We start from the raw sequence: 22,650 nt of genomic DNA on the forward strand, positions 1-22,650 counted from the left end.
AAACAAGAAATAACTTAATCCAGTGCAACTTATTCTATTGCTCCTGAGCTGATTAACTCTGAAGGTTATGGGGTTGCTACAGAAACACTTGTTGCCATTATCCTTTAAATTTGCCAAGTTTACACTTTCTGAGTGGAGCCAGTCAGGTCAGCGGCAGAGCAATTGGTGAGAGACGTACACAACTAACCTTTCCCATTATCTGTGAGCTGCCCGGTGCCAATCTAGCTGCAGTCCCTATCAGATGAAGTTGACAGTGGCTGACTCTCTGCTCTGTGTTAGCCTCAATAAGGAACATTACAGAAGGGCAGGGGGGTGAAATCACTTGAGGCCCCTTAGTTGACTAGGAGATCTCAAACTGTCACTGGAAAATCTCACTGGTAGCTTAGAAGAAATTGTGAGTTTGGGGAAGAGGTAGAAAATGGTGTTAATAGATTCAAACTGAGTGACAGAGGTGAATGTGTTTCTTCCCGCAGATCTTGTTGCTATTATGAGTCCAGCCACTGTAGACACCGAGCATACAGAAGTTCTCCCTTACGTGCAAGATCGCGATCCAGATCACCGTACAGTCGCAGACCCAGGTAGTGCATTTTGCCCGCCTTTGGTTTGCTTTGCAGCTGGTTCTCAAGAGATAATGAAGCATTCCACAAATTGTATTACTAATTTTACATTCACAAATGCAGGTGCTTGATTTAATGACTAAGTTATGTTTCCTAGATATGACAGCTATGAGGAATATCAGCATGAAAGATTGAAGAGGGAAGAATACCGCAAAGAGTATGAAAAACGGGAATCTGAAAGGGCCAAACAAAGGGAGAGACAGAGGCAGAAAGCAATTGTAAGCACCATGAAGATAACTTTCATTTTGAAATAGATTTCTGTTTTTTTTCTTAGATTTCTAAAGCTAGCACTCAGACTTTATTTTCCTTTTTATAAAAGAAAAAACATAATACAAAAATCTGCTTACATGTATTTCTTAGTATTTTGAGTTTTAGGCAAATGCGTGTTTTCATAACAATTTGCATTTTGATGTTACAATACTAGTTTTTTCAGGTTCTATAAATTGCAAGTCTCCAAGTTTTTCACAGTCAACAGATACAAAGGGCTTACTAAAAAAAGGTTTCATCCCGGACAAAAGACAATTAAAAGTGAACCAGTCTATTTCTTATACAGATCTATCAGTGAACCTGTATTTCATACTATATATCACCTGCCAGAGTGCCAGGAGTCAATGTCTATTTTCTATATTTCTGTTTTTTTACATAAGCAGTATAAGGCGTCAGCTTACATACCAATCGCTGGACTTCCATAGTAGCTGTAATTGTCTATACAGAGGGTGCAGATGACAGAATTCAAAACTGGGATCCAGAAGAATGATTTTTCATTTTTTTTCCCCTGTCTATGACTCGGTTAATTTTTAAGTTATTTTTAGCAAAACAAATAGTCTGAAGACATGATGCAATTTAAAAATGTCACTTAACACTGGCCCTTTCATAATGAATATGTATTAATTAATTATTTTGTTCATCAACGTTCTGTATGAAACAACTGAAATACCTGAGGCGAAAGAAATACCCATGCGGGGATGAGCAACTCTCTTGGCTGTTGTAGCAGTAGAACAGAAGAATGGCTATTAAACGGACAGGTGGCTTTTGCCCCTTTTTAGTTCCCCATTGGCAACTGTGTGATGGTTTTGATAAATTGGGAGCTGCTGTAAATCTGGACTCCTCTTGTAGTTGCTAGGCCCATTTAGTGGCTCACCTTAACATTTTCCGCTCGGTTTTCTGTGTCCTGCTCTTTCTGTTCAGGTGTACCTTCACTGCTGTTGTGGCTGTGCGCTGGCTCCTGCATGAACTGGTGCAGACTGGGACACTTCATCTTTGTTTCTAGATTTTTCCCTTAGTGCTCTGTCTTAGTGCTCTCAGGGCTCTCCAAAATTAATAGGTCTTTCTTCCAGTGCTTTTAGTGGACTTTGTAGTAAAAGGTGATTTGTCACACACTCGGCAGCCTTTCTCCTAATACTTACACCTACAGAACTGGGAGTGTGTAGGGATTGACAGAGGCTGGTGTAGTCTACAGCAACAACAAGTTCTGGGAGGGAACAGACATCTTTATTTTCTGGGTTTTTTTCTCTCTGCTACTGTTTTTCTGCCTGAGCTTCATCAAATCGTTTCACTTTTCTCTGCTTCATGTGCCCTATCTACAAAATGCAGGTGATAGGTGTATTTTGCAAAGCATGAGATTTAGAGCTGTAACATGCTCTGCTGTGCTGATCTGAAACTCAGTGAAGGCAATGGAATGATTTTGCTTGCCTTCAGACAGGGCTATATTTAAGTCAATTGTTGCACTTAGTTTTAAAATATCTGGCTTCCATCTGCTTAGAGATGAAAGCTACCTTTCAGCAATCGTAACTTACACTGGTTGTTCTCTGTTAGATCTCACACAAATTAGAGATTCAAGTAGACCTCTGTCATGGGTGTATCTTGCTACTTCTCAATTACTGTACCTTACTGGTATAAATAAACATGAATCCTGCTGAGGAGGTAGAAAAATTGATTTAGTTTAAAACAACAAATATTTGGCAAGTAGCTAATCAAGAGAAAAGGAAAAAGGAAAGAACTTCCTATGTTAAGAATTTTAGACATTTCAAAACCAAGGTTGAATTTATTTTCTTTCTAAAGTGAGCATTGGCACGTTAATGAACTTCATAAATGAAATTATTTATTAATAAACATAAATAAATCAAAACTAAAAAAGTAAATATCAATAAACAGAACATGGCAAAATACTAAAATCCAGTCACCTGTATAAGAGCTGCAGGAGATGTAAATGAAATCCTATTAACTCCTTTATCCAAAGTCTATCAGCCAATCTGTATTGAATCATGCCAGTTCATTCCCCGTGCAAATAAGTAGGGGTTTGAGGACAGCAAAGAAAGGAAAGCCCCGAGCCCATGAAGTCAGTGATAAAATTTGTATTATTTCTAGCATTCTCTGCTCCTTTTCTTATTCCTTTTGGCTTACGGGTCTCTTCTGTGTTACTCTTCTTTCTTGAGGGACTCCTCAACTCGTTTATTGTTCGGCCACAAGAATCTCCTCTCTCTTTCCTTGAACTCTTTCAACAGTCCCATAAATTTAGGTTTCTTTGCTCTATGCATTGGGGAACTTTTTATTTTCTTTCTAGCCCATTTTTGTGCTGCTGCAACTGATTCATGACCACATACCTCCAGATACTGTTAAAAGAGTGGCTCGAAGATTGGGCAGTACTAAGGTGTTACACAGGGCAGGTGGCTTTTCTTCGTGAGAAGCCCTGTGCTGTGATCTCAGGAGTTAGTTGTAGAAAGGATGCACAGTGGAGAGGGAACAGAAGCTATGACTGAGCTAAAAGCCATCAGGTATTATTGGTTCAATATCTAGAATTAGTCTCTGTGTGACAATAAGCGTCGGAAAAGTAGGAAAAAGAAATGGGAAAAAAAAAATCACATATTTTAATCTGTCAAAACCATATGTGCAGCAATGCCCTCTGATTGTGCAGGCAGCTTGGATTTTGGCAGACGAGAAGGCATATTGGCAGGATGCTGAGGAGGCTCGTTTTAGAAGCCTGTGCTCATGCTACGTGGTGGAAGCATGTTTAAACGGCTGCCCCTTCAGTCTTGCACACAGCACCTTGGCTGCAGTAGCTTCAGATCAGCTAGAAGCCTGGGCTAGCATTTCCCTGTATGGATTCCTGAATTCCTATCTAGACTTACAGCTATATACAGGTGGTTTGACTTCAAAAGGTACTGCGATATTATTCTTCTTTTACTTTTCTTCTTTTCCTCTCTCCAGTTACTGGAGACTCAGTGCCTTTTTTGTGGATTAGGGTCTTAATTTTGAGCAGTCACACTCAAAAACTATGGGCTGAGCCCACAAGATATTTTCCAGTTAAGAGAGTAAGAGAAATGTTTTTGTCATTCATTCATTCATTTATTTATACTTTTGATCGTGATGCCTTTGCTAACTGAGCAAATGTTAGCATAGTTTAGTTTAGTCTTGAGTTGATTTATTTCACTGGGTCCCCATTTTGTTTTAGAATGGGTCCTTATTAAACATAAGGATGGTGTGCCACCAGGACTTACTTTAACTTTATAATCAGATCACGAAATCAGACCAAACCAGATCACAGTGGAGACGCGTTCATCGTGAAACTTGAGGACTGACTGCAGGACAGGACAGTCTACTTAGGGCTTTGTAGAAACTGGGATCCAACCCCCAACCAAGGTAGATCACTGATTTGCCAAGAAGACTGAGGACCCTTTTTTTCTTCTGATACACCCCAGGAAATTTCAGAGTTATGCGGACTTTTACTCCAGCAGCTCATTAGACCATGCAGCTAATACTTCCCAAGGCATGACATCAGAAATAGTTAGCACATTTCAAGTCACCAATTCATGGTTCCCCATTGACATGGTGCGTCAGGGCTGGGAGGTTAAACAGTCTGATGAGCAGCTTGGTGTTCTGGATCTCTGCTACACTGCTGCTCTGGCCACGATACTGACTTACTGTCGTGTCCTCCCTGCAACTCGTTTACTGCCTACACTGGCTGCTGCCAGGAGGTGTAACAAAAACAGCTTTTATACCTGAGTAGAAAGCTACTATTAACATTACTACTTTTCATTTCTAAGTGCTGACAGCCTCCATGAAACAAGTATCAAGAGTCCCTGTCCCAGAGAGCTTACAGACGTAAGAAGATAAATGCGCTGTGAGGCCACTGCGGCGGAAAGAAACACATGGTTTCAAAGAAAATAAATTGCTCTACAACAGGAAGGCAGGAGAAAGGTGGTTTCATAAATGAGTGCTTGGCTTCTCTAAAGTCTAAAACCAGGGTCAGCCTATAATGGAGTGCATTTCCACTAATGAAGGATCCAATGTACATTGTATATTTAGTTTGGATTTTTTTGTCATTGCTCATCTTGATGGCTGTGATCCCAGGCACTCTAACTTTGCTGTGTGAGATACTGAAAATGTATCAAACGGATTACCTAAATCTTCAGGTTTACTGGTCCGTCATTATTTTTCTAGCAGTCACCATGTAGCGTGGCTAAACTGTTAGCCACACGGCAGCACTTGACAATTTAGTGCAATGTTCTTTCTTTTTTTTCCCGTTTTCATGACTTCCGTTTTGCTGTTCATGCTTGTCCACAGGTCATACTTGTTCTTCTTTAATACAGAACCTAAAGGAAAATTTTCTTACTGTTACCAAGTCAGAATCTTAAGCTTCAATGGCTTTTTCCGTCCATAAAGTTTCTATTTTTCAAACTCTGCCCAACCATTCCCATTGCGCTTTCAAAGTGGTATTTGGCCTCCAACTCTAAGGATATAAGTCTTCATGGCTTTCTACTGGAAGAGAAGTCACTTGGCGTGGAAGGCAGCACAGGCACACGCTTGCACCCAGCCAGCCGCCCACGCTGGAGGAAGCAGCAGAGCCTTTGACAAGCCCATGGTAGACCACAGCTTTAAAATGGCCCTGGATTTCTTCTCTTACCTTCGCATAAAGCATTACCTGGCTCTTGGAGAACTAGGTATGCACCACAGATGCGCAGACAAAAAGCAGTAGGGAAAACGGGGACAGCAGCGCTATGAGGTGTTACCTCATAGTGTTTCCCACAGACCCTACTTAGCAGCACCACAGGCAGGCAAAGCAAACAAGTGTTGGGTGAAGAAGCCCAGTACAAAAAAACATGCAAAAACTAATACATCTAGTGGTCTGTGCTTTAGTTCCTTGTGAAATAAAGGATTAAGAATGAGGAAGGGAAAACAAAATAAAGCTTTGGAGGAGGCCTTTGCGAGACAAAAAGTCCTTACCATCAGTGAACGCTTTGCAGGATGCGTGGTCCCATTATTGACCCTTAGATGTGTAAGGTATATCCTGGTCATGTTTTCTCAAGTTTTGACATTCTAATGCTATAGCATTTTCATTTGAGACTTGAACTACTGCTTTTCAGTCTGAGATTTTCTGCCACATCTGCCTATTCAAATGTTTTTACTGCAAGGAGGAAAGAGCAAGATTATGAAGAAGGAGCTTTAGATAAACTGAAAGAAGACAGACGTGTTAGGCCTGAGGGAGCTGGCAGGACTCTTCTTTCTTCCTTCTTTTACCTGGCAAACAAGGAACTACACTTAAAGCTTATGATGCAAAATAAATCGTCTGCACTTTTGGGAGGGAAACATGAACAGTATCTTCTGGAGTTTCCTGCAGGAGCCCTCTGCCCGCATTAAATGGGAAACAAAAAGCTTTTCTCTGCCGTTCTCTAGGTTTCCAAGCCATATATCATCTCCTCTAACAAGTGCAGTAAAAAGCGTACTTAATATGCACATACGGACTTTTGCATGTAACTTATTATAAAATAAAGGTCTTTAACATTTAGGGGTATGTTGTAATCTTGTTAGGCTTGTATAGCTCTTATTACTAATGGGAATAAAAGGCAGGTGTCTCTGTGAATACAAATACGTTCTTCATAGTTGCTTTAAATAAACCAAAGTTAAGCAAGACAAAGACAATGCTGTATGAATCCTGTGTTCTGCAGTATCTTGTGCCATCATGGCACTCTGCTTAAAAAAATACTTGAACACATCTCCTCATGTGTGCACAGTGGAGGACATATGGTTCATTTCAGCTTTAAATTTGAATTTCCTTAATTTTGCAGGTTTAACTTATTCCCTTAATGCTAGTTTAACAGGCCTTTTTTTAATTGTTCGGTTTTGTTTTATTACAGTTGTCTTAAAGGGATATTAGAGATATAAAGGTTATTAGAGGGATAGAAGAAGGAAAAATTGCACAGGCATGCACGCAGACTTATGGAAGAGCGTACAATAGTTATTTCCATCACACTGTAATATAACAATCTCTGTGTCAGTGAGTGAAACATTATGTTTTTTCAGTCGAGATGTATTATCTCAGCTAAAGTATATTAGACAGTCTGCTATGTTATGTTCTGCTCCATCTGGTCAGTCATTTAGGTTCAATAGCAAGTATCAATGGAATTGTTTCTTATCAAGTGTTTCAGTGCGGTTAAATCCTTGATTTGGTAAAACAGTCTGAAAAAGTAATTACTGTGCATATGCAGATTTTCCTGTTTTTGAAGTTTATGGCACCCAACCATACTGGAAGTACGCAGAATTAGAACGGGGGAAATGGAAGAAATGCAGATTTCTGTTGCTTACACTCTACAGTCCCTAGCGCGCAGAAGCCCTACCCAAATTCTTCTGTCAGGAGGGTCACGCTCTGGACTGGGACACAGTAGAGACAGAGATAAAAAGCAGCAGCTGTAAAGTCCCCCTCTTCCCTAAATTTATGGCCACCCATGAGCACACTTTTAGACATGTTAGCCTCTCGAAACTGCACTGCTATGGCAGAGAACAAGGGCAGCTTTTGGACCACGCACTTTGAAGACATAACATTTAAAAATGAAAGTGTCCGTCCCAGCAGGGTTATAGAGGACTACCAAAGCAGTCACCTTTTTTTCTTACGTAATCAAAAGAGGCAGTAGTTTCAAGCATCTAAATGAGATACCTGCTTGATCCCATGGATTAAGGAGAGCACATACATATTTTGGTAGAGCGACTAGGGACTCCACCGGGCTGACCAGGGAGCTATAAAGGACCCAGGTGGTTCCAGTGGTCACTTCTTGTGCCGTACCTTAATGCGTAGGGCTTTGGCATACAAGTGTTTGGTTCTTGGATCTCTGTTTTCTGCAGCTTTAAACTCACTTCATTTCTCAGGAGATTAGAGTAACTGGATCTGAGCCCCTGAGATGCACAAGGCCAGGAAAAGAGTCAGCAAAAATAGTTGACTGAGTGTGCTAGTGAGAAGGAGTTTCTGTTGGGAGGATGTCGTACTAGTTTCAGCTTCCTGCTGCAGGAATTGTTTATTTATTTTGCCTGAAACAGTTCCTGGGAGCAGAGTGCTCTCCCGGGAACAGGGAGCCAAGATTTTGGGCCCCCATAACTAAGAGTTCTGATGGCTCCTTTATCTGAAGTGAGTGCTCAAACAAGTAAACAAGAGGCATCAGGATCATTTCTGTTTCCGCATGTGCTTTGTCCTGATCTCAATCCTATTTTCTGTGGTCCAAGAATGAGTGGTGCCTTATGTCTCTGTGGGGACTCATGGAGAAGACGCATTTTGTGCTATATCTGAATTGTAACACTGTAAGCTACCTGTCTCTTCAGGCTAGGATGTTTCTGAGCAGGAATGCAAGTCTATATTTAGGTCCCTAGAGCCTTTTGCATCACACACGTGAGGTGCCATTAGCCTTTAGGCACCTCCAGGTTACGATAGTCATGAATTCTCAGCAGTCAGTATAGCTCCTTCGGCATTCGGCACCTAAATTCCGCACAAGTCTCAGGTGCCAACTGATGGTTTAACTGACATTGCTCCGCTGATTGACAGATTTACACCAGCTGAGAATGTGGTGGTGGTGGTTCGATTTATGGGACAAATGTGTGGGTGTGTAAGGGATGAGCAGTAGGACTGGTAGTGCCGGGGTTCTTCAGGCCAGAGGCAATCTGAGACAGGAAGGCTGAGCACCCAAGCCATGTGTAGCTGGTGCTTCTTTGCCCTGATTACCTTAAGGTCAGCGTTCTGAAGATCTTTTTTTGTCTTTTGCTTTGCTTGCAGCTCACTAAATGGCTCTACCCTCAGTACAGTGTTCGTCCAAAAATTCATAAAGCGACTCCCACAGGCTTTCCTAGTCCTTCTGTCATTCTGATGAGCATTTCCACTCAGGAAGGAAGGCTATGACCATGACTCAATTGTTTTGAAAGTATCTTTGATGCTTTGCTCCAAGGATCAAAGGAACATGCAGATGACACCCTAGCCTGTAAAAATCAGGGACTTCAGTCAGGTTTTTTTTCCAAAGAAACCAAAAAGTAATGGTGACCACAAGATATATTTTAATGTGCTGCCTCCCCCCCCCCCAAAAAAAAAAACAAACTTATTTTAATAAAAGTAACCTTCTGGACCCCTAGCAGTTTTCTCTCTATTTTAAGGTATGGATTATGGTGGAACACTTGATTGCAGGATGAATCAGCTATTGAGTCATCTGAGTTTATAATGTTATGTTTGTAATACATTTTGTTATGTTTGTGGTACATTTATGCAATTATTCTGTACTTTATACTACTCCACAACTAAGATGGGTTTTGTGCAGTGTTGCATAGATGGCAAGAGAAAGGGAGTTCCTCGTTTGAAAGGGTTTACAGTCTTGGAGGGGAAGTGGAAGAAAGGGTGGAAGGGAAGAAGGTGCCGTAGGATACAAAGGGAGTTGTCTGACAGCGTGTAGCAGAACAGGGACAGCAAGCAGTTAAACCTTCCAGGGGCACACCACCTGACAAATGTAGTGTTATTTAAATACCTTAGACGCTTTTCAGGAGTGAACTGTTTCACTTACTAGCAAGATGCAGTAGGTCTTCCACAAGAGACTATGACTATAGTTACGCATCCATGTGTGTGTTTTTGCATGCGTATATGTATAGGTTCATCTCTATTACACGTTCGTTAAAAATATGCCTTCCCCATTGCTGTTTCTCAACAGGAAGAACGTCGTGTGATTTATCTGGGTAAAATCAGACCTGACACAACCCGAACAGAACTGAGGGACCGGTTTGAAGTTTTTGGTGAAATTGAGGAGTGCACAGTAAATTTGCGGGATGATGGGTAAGAACTTTTGAGATTACTTCGTGTTTGGGAGCTGCCGTATTTAAAAAAATACAGCAGTAAGATTACTGGTATGGGAGTTACCAGTGTAAGTGCTGTGACAGATGACATGCTGAGTTCAAAACCTTATTTATTTTCTTTCATCCTTATTTATTAATCTTGCTAGTTGAGATTTCCTGTCCCAGAAATAAGTATTTAGCTGCATGACAGGACAATCATGCTGATAAATGGGTGCAGTACTTCTGGCATTTCCACTGCTGGATCTCCTGCAAGTTCTTGCTTTCAGGAAGGGGTTACGCTAATGGGCATTAACTCTTTTCAGCTTTTGTTCACAACTGTGTTTTTCAATTGCAGAGACAGCTATGGTTTCATCACCTACCGCTATACTTGTGACGCCTTTGCTGCTCTTGAAAATGGATACACTTTACGCAGGTCAAATGAACCTGACTTTGAGCTGTACTTCTGTGGACGCAAGCAATTTTGCAAGTCTAACTATGCAGACCTAGGTAGGTATTTTGCTCTATGTGAATTGAAGTACATAACTGGAACCTTGTAACTCAGGATAATTTAGGGTTTGCTTCTTTTTTGTTTGCTGCTTATATTATTTAAATGAGTGGGAGAAATTAAAGGAAGTGGTTTTCACTTGCTGGAAGAAGTTTAGAAGTCTACTAATCTGAGCTCTAATCTCAGCTGGCTTCTTTCATATATTTCAGATCATGAAAATTCTTTCAGCGCCCTTTTCCATCATTATCAAAAATAAGTGCCCAATATTCAGTAATACATTTCCATATTGAAATGATAGCACCAGAGAAACCTCCTGCACGCTTTACTATTCATTGCTATGCTACGACTGCTTGGTTCTAATACCTGTTTTGTATATATGACAGATAAACAGAGAACAAAGTAGATGCCTCAACCCAGAAAAATTCATTATGATTTTTACTTTGCCATGAGTTGTGCAGTAGATGTGTAGAACTTGCCAGAGACACTCCTTAAACACAATTCATAGTTTCTCAGGTTTGAAAGCTAGAAGGGCTTGTGATCAAATCTGACCCTTAGTATAGCAAAGGCCACAGATCTCAACTGGTGGTTCTCAAATTGTGCATAAGCAAGAAGGTGTCTCCTTGCAGGGACTTCTGGAGAGCTTAGCAAATCTCTTGGTGTTTGCTGTCCCACGGATGTGGGGCAATGTGCATACCAGTCCCCAGACCACAGTATGTCTGGTGTGATAACTCCAGTACCTGGTGTGCATATTGGCTGCGATAACACATCTGGGTCTGTCCTAGTCCTGTCTGGGCAAAAATGTATGATTCTGCCCTATGCTCTGGGTCAGGGTGGGATGCTTCCCCTTGCACGGATGTCTGGAAATGTTCAAAGTCTTGCAGCAGGAATACTGGGGTTAAGTATATGCATAAAGAGACCATGCAGACTACCAAAACATCCTCTGTAATACCATAATATATTATAAACTCACCTCTAATTTAATTACCTTTTAAAATGTAAAGTATTCATTAAATGTTAAACCTTTCCTAATACCTGTATAAATAGACTAAAGGTATGGGAGATACTCTTTTCTGAATAACATAGCAAGGGACTTTTTGCCATTGAATCTATATTAATCAGATATTGTGTTTTTTATGAATAAATGACCACAGTCATTAAAATCTTTCATAACCCTGTAACACAGTGCTAATGAAATCTTGTATGTGCTGCCCTCGGCTTTGTACAATGCAGGAAGTGAATACAGATAATTTTTTTTCTAACCAATTGATGTCTTTTCAGAATAAATTATAAAGATGATACGCATTGTTCACAATGAATATGCTATAATTCACTTCAGTGGCTAAACAGATAATGTAAAGCTAAGAAAAGGCAATTGACTGCTGAAGAGATATAGGGTTGATGTTGAAAATATAAAAGGTAGCTAGACATTTGTCGAAATGTAGGCTGATAAAAACAGTAAAAACAGATTGAAGTCTTGACTTGATTTGACTTATCTTCAGCACTGGAAGCCAGGGTCGTCTGTGTATCTCAGAAAATCTAGGGTTTAAAATAAGTTGTCTGAAGGAAACCCTCTTGAACGTTATTCATCACTGGGAGTATTCCCTGGCAGGTCTCTCCATACTGAGTGGGATTCCCATAGTATCTGTGAGCAGGGTATTTTCACTTTGTCCTGCTGACAGCTTGAGCTTCTGTACTTCAGACTGCATTCCCTGTATTTTGCAGAGTATCTGATAGAGCTACATAAGAAAATGGCAGGATGAACTTTAAAATTCATGAGCTAGTACAAGGACAGAGAGAATTAATCAGCTTTGGGTTGAGTACAGAAGAAAGAAAACACTTGAAAATAGTAGTCAGAAGTTTAACACCTCTCCTCTGTGACAAGATATTGTCTTAACAGAACTTGTAATGAACATTTAATGTACAGTGTGTCTTATAGTGGTAGATGGGGAGTTCTGATTAATTCAACCCATGAAATGGTAAGAAAAGGGCACTCTCTTAAAGGAGCTGTGACACAGGAACCAGGGAGAGCCAGTGTTAAGCAGAGATGGCTCCAAAAGGGAATTCAATGCTTGCAGCCACGTCAATAATTTCTGTACTGGAGCTGTATGGCCACAAGCGTACAATCCCTCCTCTGTGTGAGGAACATGATGACGTCTGTGCCTGAGCAACTAGCAAAGCTGGAGCAGGTGTTGCAGGTCACAGGACCTGGGCCATTATTGCTGCTATGACTTAGCATATATGCTGCAAAAAGCCGAGGAGCCCACCTGAGGTTGCTTGTACGGCAGCGCAGAGGCCCTGCCCTGAATTGCTCACACTCGAGACAGGCAAACTCCAAAAAAATCAGAGCGGAAGCAAAACCAGAGATTCAGGGAGGTGTAGTGACTTGTACAAGACAAGGCAGGGCAGGCAGGAGCAGCAGTGTCCCCTGCGCCGCCGCACGCAGGCTGCTCTGGCTTTCTGCAGAACCATCCCCTGTTACCTTTCTCAGGAGAAGTAAATCGTGGATATTGCATGTTGCAAAATGATGTTGGAGTTTTGGGTAAAGCATCTGTCAAGATTATCTGGACTGCTTTGAGATCTATACATAGCAGTGCGCCGGTGCTCAAGTCCTTGGAGAGACTGTTTACCTGCTCCCTATGTACACACGGTTTATGGTTCTCCCCCACTACTGAAGAGACGTGCCGCTTTTGTTAAGTCCTGCTTCTTACCAGAAAGCTCTGTCCATACCTAATGCTCCTCTGATCACCTTTTCTGGACTTTTATCGTCCCATAAAGTTGCGGTTGTAAGTGGATTGTTTCTGCAGTGCCTTGTTTGTACCATTGTACAGAGAAAATAATACAAGTACTTGCTAGTGGTTGTTGCCTCTTGTCTAAACTTGCATCCTTTGGGTTTCAGATTCAAACTCAGATGATTTTGATCCTGCTTCCACTAAAAGCAAATATGACTCCATGGATTTTGATAGTTTACTTAAAGAGGCACAGCGGAGCCTGCGCAGGTAACATGCATCGCACCTGAGGAAAACAGAGGGATGGCGAATACCTCACGGACATCACGTCCTTCAATAATGGACAAGTAAAAAGTCATGCTTAGGAATTTCTCCTACTTTACACTCTCTGTTCAAAACCATGGTTTACATGAACACAGCTGCTCGACGAGTGGAGAGGCGGGATGGCTGTCCAGTAAGCACATGCGTGTCCATGGGTGTCAGCTTTGCTTTCGCGGGTGATCGGTGGCGGGGGAGCCGGGCGTTCCTTGCGAGTTCGATGCAAACCACGAGACATGGCAGCAGTTCCACAGAGATACACATACAACGAAGAACTGCAAAATCTGTACATACTGCATTTTAACAAAAAAAGAACAAAAACAAACAAAAAAAAAATTTGAGAACTATGGCTGCTGATGTCTGGGAATCAGACACTGCATTATTATTTTTTTTAAATGAAGCTTCTTCTCACAACACAGTGATAATATGACAATCCAGAAGAAACCACAGGTCCCAGAAGCCTCCAATCTGTTTTAGCTTTGTTTCAAGTTTTTTATTTTCTTTGTTTTGGTTTGGGGTTTTTTTTGTGTTTTGGTTTTTTTTTTTTTAATCCTTGCAGAAGAGAAAATGAAAGGCTCAAGCTTCCCTAACGTTTTGAAGTTTCATTTTTTAATTCTGACACCCATGTAAATGTCTACAACGTTGATCTTCCACAGCAAAATTTTCAAAGCCTTGTTAATGGTCAAATGTGCAGCTTGTTCAGCAATTTATTCTAATGAGCGGACGTGGTGTTACATTATTAATGAGAGTTGGATATAACTATCTGGGTGTGTGCACAGATAGTTTATTTGCTACATTCTCTGAAGTAGTTGAGTATTTACAAATGTTAGATGGAGTATTTTTATTTATGTACATACTGTATGACGATGTTCTTTTTTGTTACAGCTATGCACTGTAAATGCAGCCTTCTTTTCAAAAACTGCTGAATTTTTCTTAATCAAGAGTACTCAAATGTAATTATATGAGGTGAAACAATTATTGTACACTAACATATGTAGAAAGCTGAACTTACGCTTATATATATTTGATTGTAAAAAAAAAAGAGAGAAGAGCGTGTGGGTGAGGGCGTGCGTGTGTATATGTGTGTGCGCGTGTGTCTGAGTGCAAAGACGCTTTACACACATTCATCCCTTCTTTGGTGAGCTTATATAAGAATTTTGTCAAGAATTATCCTAGCCCAAAAGGTATTAACCACTTCTGCAGTATTTTTCCACATTTTTCTCATTGCTTGATTTTCTTTTGCAGTTTTATACACTGAATTTGTTAGGGGAATGAAATTTTCTCATCTAAATTTTTCTAGGAGATATCATAATTTTATGTAAAGTCTCTCAAATGGGTAATCATTAAGAAATGTTTTTATTTTATGTATCAACAGTAGTTTTGGAACTAGAGGTCAAAAATCTTTTTAAAATGCTATTTTGTTTTAATTTTTGTGATTTTAATTTGATAAAAATATGCTGAGGTACTAAGTACAGTATGATTTTTACAGTAATTCTGTGTCTAAACACTGTTCTTGAAGCCAGTAATCTTTTCATTGGCAGAGTTTAATGATGGTATTTATCTATATTTTTACAGTTATGCATCCTGTATAAATACCGATCCTTCATTCCTTTGTTTACTAAAGAGACATATTTATCAGTTACAATTATCCTATTTATTGTAAATTATGAGATGACTAAAATAATAAAAAGGCCAGTGGAAATTTTATACCGAGGATGCATGACGGTTGTCCTTTTGGAGTAAGTGCTTCGTTTGGAAATTCAGCTTTTGCAGAAGCAGTGGGTTGTTTGGGGTTTTTTTCTTTTTTTTTTTTTTTTTTACTATGCACTAGCATGGCCTCAGATGTGCCCATGACATTGTTGCTGATGACATTGCTTCTGCTAAATTAAATAGAAACTTCAGGAAAGAAAAAAACCACAAGAGTAAACTACTGCTATTCTGAGCATCGGAATTTCATCTGAACTCGGAGTCTCTAGTCTGAATCAGCAAAGTTTGGAATTTGCTTGCGAATGTATAGATTTGGTATTCTATTACTGTTTGGCATTCATGACACCTCTTAAAGGTATGGCACACCTAACTATTTAATCTCCTTTCCCACTCCCAATCTTAGAAAACCGATTCCACCCCCATGCCAGTGCAGTTGATTTTGATGGCTGCATTCATTTTATCACCAGCATATTGTGTTCTGAGAGATTCCACTGTCTGTCCTGTCGGATGCTTGCTTGACTTTTTGGCTTCTTATTTCTCAGTAGATAGATAGCAATAAAAAAAAAAAAAAAAGGAAAAGAACTTTTTCGGAGGTTCTGTGTTACAACTGTAACATTCTTTAATCTGCATAATTCTTGTTGTTGCTCTGTAGGTTAAAAATGCAGGTATTTTAACTTTGTGTGAATGCCAAACTAAAAGTTTACAATTTTCCTTTCTGGATTTTGAGTATCTTCTGTTGTAAAGAAAAATATTAAAAGCAATAAATTATTTTTAAGAAATCAATATTTAGTATATCATATTATGTGTTCAAGGACCAGATGCATTACCTAATTTGCCTTTAAATTTCTGTGATTAAATTTTAAATACATTCTCTTTTGCCCTAGATTGCTGACATGAATAAATTGGTGTGGGGTTTGGGGGGGGATTATTTATTTTTCACCAAGCAGGCATAATGACATGAGTCAATTTTTTTTTTCTTTTCACTGGCCTGGCAAACATTCTCATCTTGAAGATGGCTTTCCTCTGTGGATTTACAAATTACATATGAAATTAATCAAGCTAGGATTGCTGAATAAAGCTATTTGTATCCTTTGTAGACACTGTAGTAGCTAACCCATCAAAATATGAACTTGGCGTTTCCTTTTCTTTTTTTCTCCCCCAAGAACATTTCAAATTAGCACATGTACCACATTGTCACCGGAGGCAAATTGCAGCATAGCTCTCTGTGTCTTTTAGATGAAGATTGTACTGTTGCTTTCACGCTGTGGTAAGTACCACATCCACGATACAGGTAACAGAACTGGTACTTAGAAACTACGGTCTTTCCTAGAGCTGTAACAAAGTAATTCCTACGGAACGTAAAATGCTCCAAATCCAAACAGAGGGAGCCTAAAATTGAAGAAAAATATCTGTGTGAAACAACTCTGAAAAGCAGTTGGGCTGCCATCGCCAAGAGCAGCACTGAGAGGAAAGTTCGTGCCTCTGGGGTATGATACTTGGGTCAGTTGAAAAAAAAAAACCAACCACACCTTCTTCTCATCCCTTTAGATGTAAGCTTACAGTAGGTAATGATTATGTGTCCTTTTTGATGGCTGTAATGAGAACTTCAATCACTGTAGTATAAGATCTGATCTATAAATGACCTAGAATAGCCATGTAATATAATGTGATGATTCTAAATTTGTACCTATGTGACAGACATTTTCAATAATGTGAACCACTGACCTGATGGAGCTACTGTAAGATTTGTACAGTAGGTGAACATGTAAAGCTACTGGTTGGACTATGCTGAACAGGGAAAGCAAGATATTAGTTAAGCCCAAGCTGGGCTATTTTCCACCTGCCAATTCTACATGTACTTTTGTGGTTTAATTCATTGTATGAAAATTCCTGTGATTTTTTTTTTTTTTTAATGTGCAGTACGCATCAGCCTCACTGAGCAAATAAAGGGAAACGAATGTTTCAAATCCACTTCTGTTTCTCTTTTTTATCACAAGTGACAGGTTCCCCCCCCCCAACTGGTTGTGTACTGGGTTTTCTTTTACTCTTTCTAATGGTCGTGATTGATTTCAGATAGTCGTCCAGATCACACCGGCGTTACTGCACTTTGGGCAGGGGACAGAACCACTCGTTTTAATATATTTAATGGTAGAAAGGCGCTATCTGCCTTTCTGCTCTGAGCACCCAAGGCTGTTGAAGGGCCGACATCAACCTTGTAGGAAAACTTTTAGGAAAACTTTTGAAAAATGCTCAGTGGAGTTTTAGGAGTTGCTGGCTCGAGTTAGGAGGGGGTGGGGAATGTGAGGGCTTTTCTGCGTGGTCATGCTTGGCTCCAAGTTGTGCAGGTAGCAGGGACTGACAAGTCCAAAATGGTTGGTGTCTTCCATCCTGGGATGATCAATACCTGTACTAGGAAAAAGCACCATCATGAGAGTCCTTCACCAGCCCCTCTGTCTCAGCAGACGGGCTAGGAGGATCAGGCAGGTAGGTGGCTGGACAAGCATGGGTTCTCTGAATCCTTCCTGGATGGTACAGGGTGCAGCAAGGTGGGCTTCCACACCGGCATTGACACAGGGCAGGCAAGAGCTAGGCGAGGGGCTGGCAAAGGGTTTTCACAGCTCTCTCCTTTACATGCACGTAAAAAGGGGAAGGAATCGCTTTTCTTTGGTTTGCTCAGGGTTCGTTCACAGGTAGCCAACGCTCCGCTGTAGGCCTATCCTGTTGTGTCAACAGCCTTCTCTGGGGCTAACAGCACAACGCTGCACGACCAACTCTTCTCGTCTTGATGTGTGCCGCAGAAGGTACCCGAGGCATGATGCGAGGAGCGGCGTGGGGCAGCCTACACAGCTGGTGGGCTTTAGATAGAGAGGACTACTGAATTCACTTGAAAAAATTGCCTTTCTCAAAACTACTAGCCTACACCTCATCTTTCTTCCTAACATTGCTGTTTATTTTATACCCTATAATGATTTTTTTTTTTTACTTGCAAAAATGTTTAACTTTTGCATTTTTACCATTTACTAATCCAAACTGTTGTGCTTGGTGCTCGCAATGGTGGTAGAGCAAAGTTGTTCGCTGTGTGGGATTTGCGTTGTTGACTCACTGCTTCACATCAAATTAATGCTCAAAACGTAGTGGGCCAAATCCGTGCCTGATGTAATTCATCAGGGATGCTGCTGTTCCGCAAGGCATGAATTTAGCCCAATATTTCTCCAGTTACTAGGCTTTTTAATTTGATTTGTTTATTCATTTCATATTTTTGCATAGCACTTTGATGCTCGCCAAAAAGCACCCTATTAGATTTCCAGGAAAGTATTGCTTTTTACCTCCCCGTCCCCTCATTTTATGTTATTAAGGTTTATTGCATAAAATCAGGATCTCATTTATTAAGAAATCATCCCTTCCATTGCCTGTTCTCCTGGGTTACCATTTTCTCCCCCGGTGGAGGCTGCAAGCCGAGCACCTGAAATCAGCTTCAGGCGCCTCAGTGAGTGGCCTGATTTTCAGAAACGCTGAGCATCTCGCAGCTCCCATTGACTTCAATTAGACCTGCCGGCTCTCAGCACTTTTAAAATCAAGCCACATATTTAGAGCCCCAATTCAGCACAGCATTTACATTTGTGCTTAAGTCCGTCCTGATTCAGCAAAGCACTTAAGCGCGAGTGTTTTTAGATCCATTGAAGTCAAGTGCTCGGCTGCTTTGAATAAAAATAGACTCCTGGATTGGGGCCTAAGAATCCAAATACAGACACAGACGCCTAATTTTAGGCACCATTTGGAAAACTTCGGCCTTGCCTACCACCTTTAACCTTTAATGCTTACAGAAAACAAAAAAAACACCCTTCAGGTCATAAGGGGAAGAAGGGGAGGTTTAGGGGAGAGAAGTGGAAGCGGTGGACAAAATTCTTCCTTGAGGAAAATGCCTTGAAAACTTCAAATCCAACTCTTGCAAGATGCTGTGGTTCATCGGTATTATTTCACGTTACACTTCCAGAATCTCACTCAAGATTAACGTGCAGTTATTCAATTGTCCTTCACCATTAATTAATAAACTGCTATATTAAACTTTAACCAATGCCTACGTCCCCTGCTTTTCTGCGAATCACGCTCTCACCATTGATATTCCATGTTCACAAGCAAACTAAACTATAAATCAATTTTCTGTACTTTATCAAACAGCAGAAAGTAATAAAGAAGGTCACAAATAGTACAGTAGTTCCTTGGAGGTTTGTAACATCATAATTTAAAGCTCAGAAAGATTGAATCAAAAGTTGAATTAATCCCTAAGGGAAAAGATTCTATATAGATTCTATTGATAGACACAGGGCAGTCTGTCTTCATTGGGAGCTGGTATATTTGTTAATACTTCGGGACAAAGGAGACTAGTCTTCTCAGCAAAGAAGAAAATGAAATCCTCCACGAGAGGAAGTGAATATATCCGCCGTGCTTCCCATCGCTGTGCTCTCCTTACACCGCCCTGCTGAAAAAAGACGAGGAAGCCAACTCGTCTTTTGCTACGCGATGTGCTCTGCTGAACGGCCACTCTCTGTGCACTGCAGTTACGGAAACTGCGGCTGGATGGAATACGTGTATAAATCGTAAATGTTGCACTCGATCCGTGTTCGTGCTTTTTTAGTCGAACAACCTCAACCCAAAAATGTTAGCAGTCTATGAACCCAAAGCAAAATGTAAGGTTGGTTTTTTTCAGTGACAAATTTTGGTGAAGTTACACATATTTATTCTGCAGCCAGAAACGTATTCCTCAAAACATGTTTAGCTTTTGAGGTTCCTTTGAATTATTGCAGCTTCCTTTCAACATGCTTCTGAACTCACAGTTTCACAAGGGCATTTCTGATTCTCTTTTATAAAAAAAAAAAATCTATAACCTTAATGATGTGACTGGACCTGATGAACTAAGCTCTTCCAAATTCAAATGGAATTAATTGGGGAAAGAAGACTGCCATATAAAGGAAAACAACTGAAAATAAAATTCACTAATGGCCTCAACTGGGAAAGTTCGACAGACTGGTGGGGTAAACGGTGAGATCTGAGATGAAATGTACCTTTTTGGAATGCATTCATGGTGAACTGTAAGATGATGGAAGGGTTTACACTTGCATACCGACCATTTTCCTGCAGTATTTGGCAGTAGAGAGGAACTGAGCAGCTCTGTGACAAAGGCAGCTGAGCAAAAACCAGGTACAATTCCAGCCTCTCCAAAATCAGTGACTAAATTCCAGCCCTTGTCAGCCTTTTGCATTAACGCCAGCTTGTGTAAACAGTGGACAGTGATCAAATGTAAATAATCTCATGTGCCTTATTTGCGTCATGAGAGATTGTCAGCCAGGTGTAGTGTAACTGAAAGCCAAAGCTAAGTATGAAGAAAAGTATGTCCTAAAGAGCACAATATGTAAATTACCACTAGGACTCTTAATCGAATAAAATATTTGCTACAATCTATTTTTGACAATGTGCATTCCATTCTCTATTAAATTAGTGCTTGATAAAGTAATAAAATTACTATAGCCATAAAGTTACTGCGCTATACCTTCAAGGCAAGGCATTTGAGAGATCTTCTTGTTGTCCTCGGATTATTGACTTTGGCATTATGAAAAACGTACATTGGTGCCTTATACTAATTCTTTCCCACTGCATTTGCAACTCAGGCCTACGCTTATTCATGCAATGTGTTGGCAGTAGCTTTATTTAAAAAAAAATAAAATCAGCCACACACTTGAAAACTAGCGGAGTGCTTTCTTTTTTTAACCATTTATTGGAACAATACCACCGCTAACTGTAGTTTTCTTGCATGAATAATGTATTGTGGTAGCTAGGCATGCCCTCGGTTATACACTCCTGCCAGCAAGTAGTGGAGTGGTGAGTGCTGTTGCTGAATAATGATTAATTACTCGCCCTTCTGAAGGAGCCTGGTTTTGTAAACTGGTCACACAGTGTGTTACGTGGATTGTGTCTGCGACACAAAAGGTTACTTGCAATCACATAATGAGACATAATGATGCACATCACAACAATTCTTTGGTACAAATCTGCACACAATGGAATTTAGATAGAAACCCATTTATTTACGTATCCTGTTTGCCAGAGGGTACAAGACTTCACTGCGTTGCTGCAGTGCTGCTGCCATGGCTCCTTCTGCAATGCTGACATTTTGGGGGAAAACAGTGTGGTGGCTTCCTCAGGAACCTCCAGCTGCGGCTTCGCAGACTTGCCCCGTGCCAGCCTGATGGCAAACTCTGGGAGGGACTCGGTTCCCACCGTGTGACGGCAACGTGAGCGGGATGCTTTGCTGAAGCGTGCCCAAACTCTTGGTGGGAAGCTGGGGTGCAATTCCTCGCTGCAGTACAGGGCGAGCATACCTGCACGTGCTCACCCCTGTCTCACCTGGGAAGGGGGAGCAGGGAATCCAAGTTTTGCAATATATCGTACTTCGTTGTGTGGTCAAAGGAAGAAGGGCATTCACAAGTACCGTTCTAAAACCTAGAGCCACAGCTTTTCTGAACACTAGGGGGGAACAGATCTAGTTGTTCTCGGCTCCTGCTCTCTGGCAAATAAGAAGTGCTTGGCCAGGGCTGTCCCAGGGCTGCTGGGACCACCGCTGGCAGCACCAACGGCAGAGCAGTGACGTCTGGTCCTGCCTCGTCTCAGCAGGAGGCACTTGACTGTCCAAGCAGGATCTGTGGGCTATTTTGAAGTTGCTTGTGTACCACTAAGGCCCTGTTGGTCAAGCTCTTCAAGCAAGCTGCAGAAGTTTGGGCTGCTAGAGCTGTGTCACGGGGCTTGGTAGGTGATGGGCCTTCTCTTGTCCTGGAGAGGGTGGAAAGGGCTGGGTGTGCACCGGTGTCCCACAACAACCCGGCAAAGCTGGCTACAGCAGCACATGCCATCTTCTTTCCTTATGCAGTGACCTGGATTGCCCAGCAGCCCCACAGAAGCACTGTCCTCATCTGGTCAAGTACGATGGTTTGGACGCCGGAGCCGCATTTGAACAGGCAAAGGAGTGTGTGGTTTGAGAACCACGCTTTGGACACTCCTATGCCACTGTTGTGTGTCTCAGTGTTCAGGAGCTCCTTGGCATCTTTTAGTCAAACCACTCATTTTGTCCATTTTTGTCTCAAGAAGGACAAAATGCTATGGTATTTATTCATCAGCATGACTTTGATATCAAACTTCTTGTTTGCCTATAAATGAGGTGGACTTTGCTTATGTGGTATGAGTTTCTACTCCATATATGCGGCAATGAATAAATTTCCTCCTATGACAGCAGTCTCTAATGCAATTGTGTACTTACATGGAGCTAGAGAAGTTTGTTGGGGGTAAGACCAGCAAATGGCACCGTGCTACAACCAACGTGGCAGATATTTCTCCTGACATTTCCCACAGCCCTCAGCTTTGCCCGCTAGCAATGTCATGGCCTCAGCCACCACTTTGCCCTCCGATACATGACAGCTATGCAAACCACGACGGAGTGCTATGCGCCCTTTCAGTGACCACAAGGCAACCATGAGACACTTTGTGGGGTGCCAGGGGACCTGATGGAGTGCGCCGGCACCCCAGCAGGAGGGCGGCCATAGCGCCATGGGGGGGACGCCGTTCATGTAACGGCTGTCGTACACTGAGCCAACAGCTGGCATAATTCTGCAGCTAACAAGTATAATTTTTCTTCCACAAATAGTTCCTTGAGCGG

At 41.2% G+C, this 22,650-nt stretch overlaps 1 protein-coding gene across 3 annotated transcripts in view; it reads left to right on the forward strand.

Annotated features, from left to right (window-relative positions):
* The window catches only part of PPARGC1A (PPARG coactivator 1 alpha), a 68,057-nt gene extending 51,141 nt beyond the window's left edge, over nucleotides 1–16,916 (forward strand). For all 3 annotated transcript variants that reach the window (XM_054202686.1, XM_054202687.1, XM_054202689.1), the window contains 5 exons: nucleotides 474–578; nucleotides 715–835; nucleotides 9,569–9,690; nucleotides 10,045–10,196; nucleotides 13,091–16,916. In XM_054202686.1, coding sequence (XP_054058661.1) covers nucleotides 474–578; nucleotides 715–835; nucleotides 9,569–9,690; nucleotides 10,045–10,196; nucleotides 13,091–13,194 — 604 coding nt within the window. In that variant the 3' untranslated portion in view covers nucleotides 13,195–16,916. The remainder of the gene's footprint in view (nucleotides 1–473; nucleotides 579–714; nucleotides 836–9,568; nucleotides 9,691–10,044; nucleotides 10,197–13,090) is intronic.
* The last annotated feature ends 5,734 nt before the right edge of the window (nucleotides 16,917–22,650 follow it).

This window comes from Rissa tridactyla, chromosome 5 (assembly GCF_028500815.1).
Source record: "Rissa tridactyla isolate bRisTri1 chromosome 5, bRisTri1.patW.cur.20221130, whole genome shotgun sequence".
NCBI lineage: Eukaryota > Metazoa > Chordata > Aves > Charadriiformes > Laridae > Rissa > Rissa tridactyla.